The sequence below is a fragment of the Portunus trituberculatus genome, chromosome 4, assembly GCF_017591435.1.
Source record: "Portunus trituberculatus isolate SZX2019 chromosome 4, ASM1759143v1, whole genome shotgun sequence".
Taxonomy (NCBI): domain Eukaryota; kingdom Metazoa; phylum Arthropoda; class Malacostraca; order Decapoda; family Portunidae; genus Portunus; species Portunus trituberculatus.
Genome location: NC_059258.1, coordinates 3,672,571 through 3,675,070, shown reverse-complemented (window position 1 = coordinate 3,675,070; position 2,500 = coordinate 3,672,571). Strand labels below are relative to the sequence as shown.

At 52.4% G+C, this 2,500-nt stretch overlaps 1 protein-coding gene across 1 annotated transcript in view; it reads left to right on the top strand.

Annotated features, from left to right (window-relative positions):
• Window positions 1-2,451, top strand: part of LOC123511630 (mucin-5AC-like) — a 5,135-nt gene extending 2,684 nt beyond the window's left edge. The window contains exon 2 of the mRNA XM_045267664.1: window positions 1,423-2,451. Coding sequence (XP_045123599.1) covers window positions 1,462-2,451 — 990 coding nt within the window. The 5' untranslated portion in view covers window positions 1,423-1,461. The remainder of the gene's footprint in view (window positions 1-1,422) is intronic.
• Window positions 2,452-2,500: the final 49 nt, after the last annotated feature.

The window sequence follows — 2,500 nt, the reverse complement described above, 5'->3', positions numbered from 1 at the left end:
GAAAATAAGAAAAAAATGAATAAAAAGAGGAATAAGAAAATAAGAGAAATAAATGAAGACAAACAGACAGACAGACAAAATAATAATAATACGCACATATATACAGACAAACAATAAATAGACGAAAGAAAAACAATAATTAGAGAGAGAGAGAGAGAGAGAGAGAGAGAGAGAGAGAGAGAGAGAGAGAGAATGGCTTCCAATAATTGCCACCGTAAAAGATTTTCAGATAAAAAAAAGTAAAGATGAAAATTTTGAGAGAAAAGAAATAAGGAGAAAATAAATAGAGGAGAGAAACAAGTCTAGTAGTAGTAGTAGTAGTAGTAGTAATAGTAGTAGTAGTAGTAGTGGTAGTAGTAGTAGTAGTAGTAGTAGTAGTAGTAGTGGTAGTAGTAGTAGTAGTAGTAGTAGTAGTAGTAGTAGTAGTAGTAGTAGTAGTAGTAGTAGTAGTGGTAGTAGTAGTAGTAGTAGTAGTAGTAGTAGTAGTAATGTAAAAATTATGCAAAGGAACAGAAAGGAAAAAAAAAACAATAATAACAATAATAATAATAATAATAATAATAATAATAATAATAATAATAATAATAATGACATAACACTCACCAAGACGCCTGGCAGTCCACCCTTCAGCGGCACTACAAAAGACACAAACACATGTTACTAAAATAATAATAATAGAAAAAATAATAATAATAATCATAATAATAACAAAATCAACAATAACTTCAATAATAAGGGAAAGGCTGAACACACACACACACACACACACACACACACACACACACACACACACACACACACACACACACACACACACACAATGAAATATAAAGAGTTGTGAGTTATTTTCTCTCTCTCTCTCTCTCTCTCTCTCTCTCTCTCTCTCTCTCTCTCTCTCTCTAATGGCAGGTGAAATATACGATGAGGATTTAGCTATTAAGCCAAGAGAGAGAGAGAGAGAGAGAGAGAGAGAGAGAGAGAGAGAGCATATGTTTGGGTATTTTTATTTAATTATCTCAGTGAATGGATGATTATGTGTGTGTGTGTGTGTGTGTGTGTGTGTGTGTGTGTGTGTGTGTGTGTGCACGCGCGCCCACATTTGCATCAGTATTACATAACAATATAAAAATACTACACTTGTAATGAACGTGTCACTTCTTTCTGCTTGGCTCATAAATCTCTCTCTCTCTCTCTCTCTCTCTCTCTCTCTCTCTCTCTCTCTCTCTCTCTCTGTGTGTGTGTGTGTGTGTGTGTGTGTGTGTGTGTGTGTGTGTGTGTGTGCGTGGCAGTACATCATCAACAGTTGGTGGTGTTCATTGTGTTGGTGTGTGTCTCCCTCCTGTCCTTCCTTCCCTGACCTCCTCCCCTTCTCCCCTCCCCGGATCGCTGTCCCCTGGCTCACCCCCATATCTCTCTCCCCAGGCTTCGCCCCATGGTGCACGCCCCCACCCCCGTGTCGCCATGACGAGCAGCAGCGACCAGTGGGTGGTGTGGGTGTGGGTGTGTGCGGCGGTGTGGGCGTGTGTGCTGCAGGGCGCGGGGGCACAGTTCGCCCTGGTGGTGCCAGCTTTCTCCTTCCCCAAGGCACCCAGACCCTTCGCCTCCCCCCTCATCAGTTTGCGGCCCGGCGGTGGCGCCCCCCTCACCCAGGGGGCACGCTTGCCCGCCCCCCGCCGCGGCGCTTCCACAAGGGAAAGTGAGATCGCTGCTATCTTCCGCGGCGTGGCGTACGGCGCCCCCACCGAGGTCCCTGCCCTTCCCACGCCCACCCTCTCCACGCCCCCACCCCTAACCTCACCGCAGCTCGCACCCGCCCCCACCCCCGCCACCACCACCATCACCACCACCAGCACACCACTTGTCACCACCACCGCCATTCCCTACATCACCACCACCCCTGGCCCGACCACCTCCCCCACCACCTCCCCCGCGGCCACCACCTCCCCGGCCGCTACCGCCACCACTGCCACCACCACCACGGCCCTTGGCGCCCGCACCACTGGTCCCTCGAACGTGCAGGTGGTGTGGGCTGGGCGGGGCGGCCCCAAGGAGCAGTACGCGGTGCCTGGCGTCAACACCACCAGTGGAGAGTCTGTGGGCGTGGTGGCGGCCCGGGACATGGGCGTGGTGCGAGGGCGGCTGGGCGCGGCCTGGTGGGTACACGTGTATGTTTCCGCAGGGCTGCTGGCACTCGTAGCCGCCGCCGCCCTCTGCTGTCTGGCAAGGGACGCCCACGCCTCACCGCGCCCGCGCCCCGCCCTTCTGGCCGCCCACGCCCTGGTATTTCTTGCCGCCGCACTGCGCGCCCTGCACCTGCTGCACGACCCCTACGGCGCAGGGGGGCGGCTGCCCCTGGTTGCCTCCGCCGTGATGTGGGAGGCGGCGTGGCCGTGCCTCACTGCCGCCCCTAGCCCTGCTGGCGCTGCTGCTGCTGCGAGCGGGTCGCCGTGAGCCTGAGCCACGACCACACCTGGCCCGCGCCCTGGCCCTGCTGTCTGCC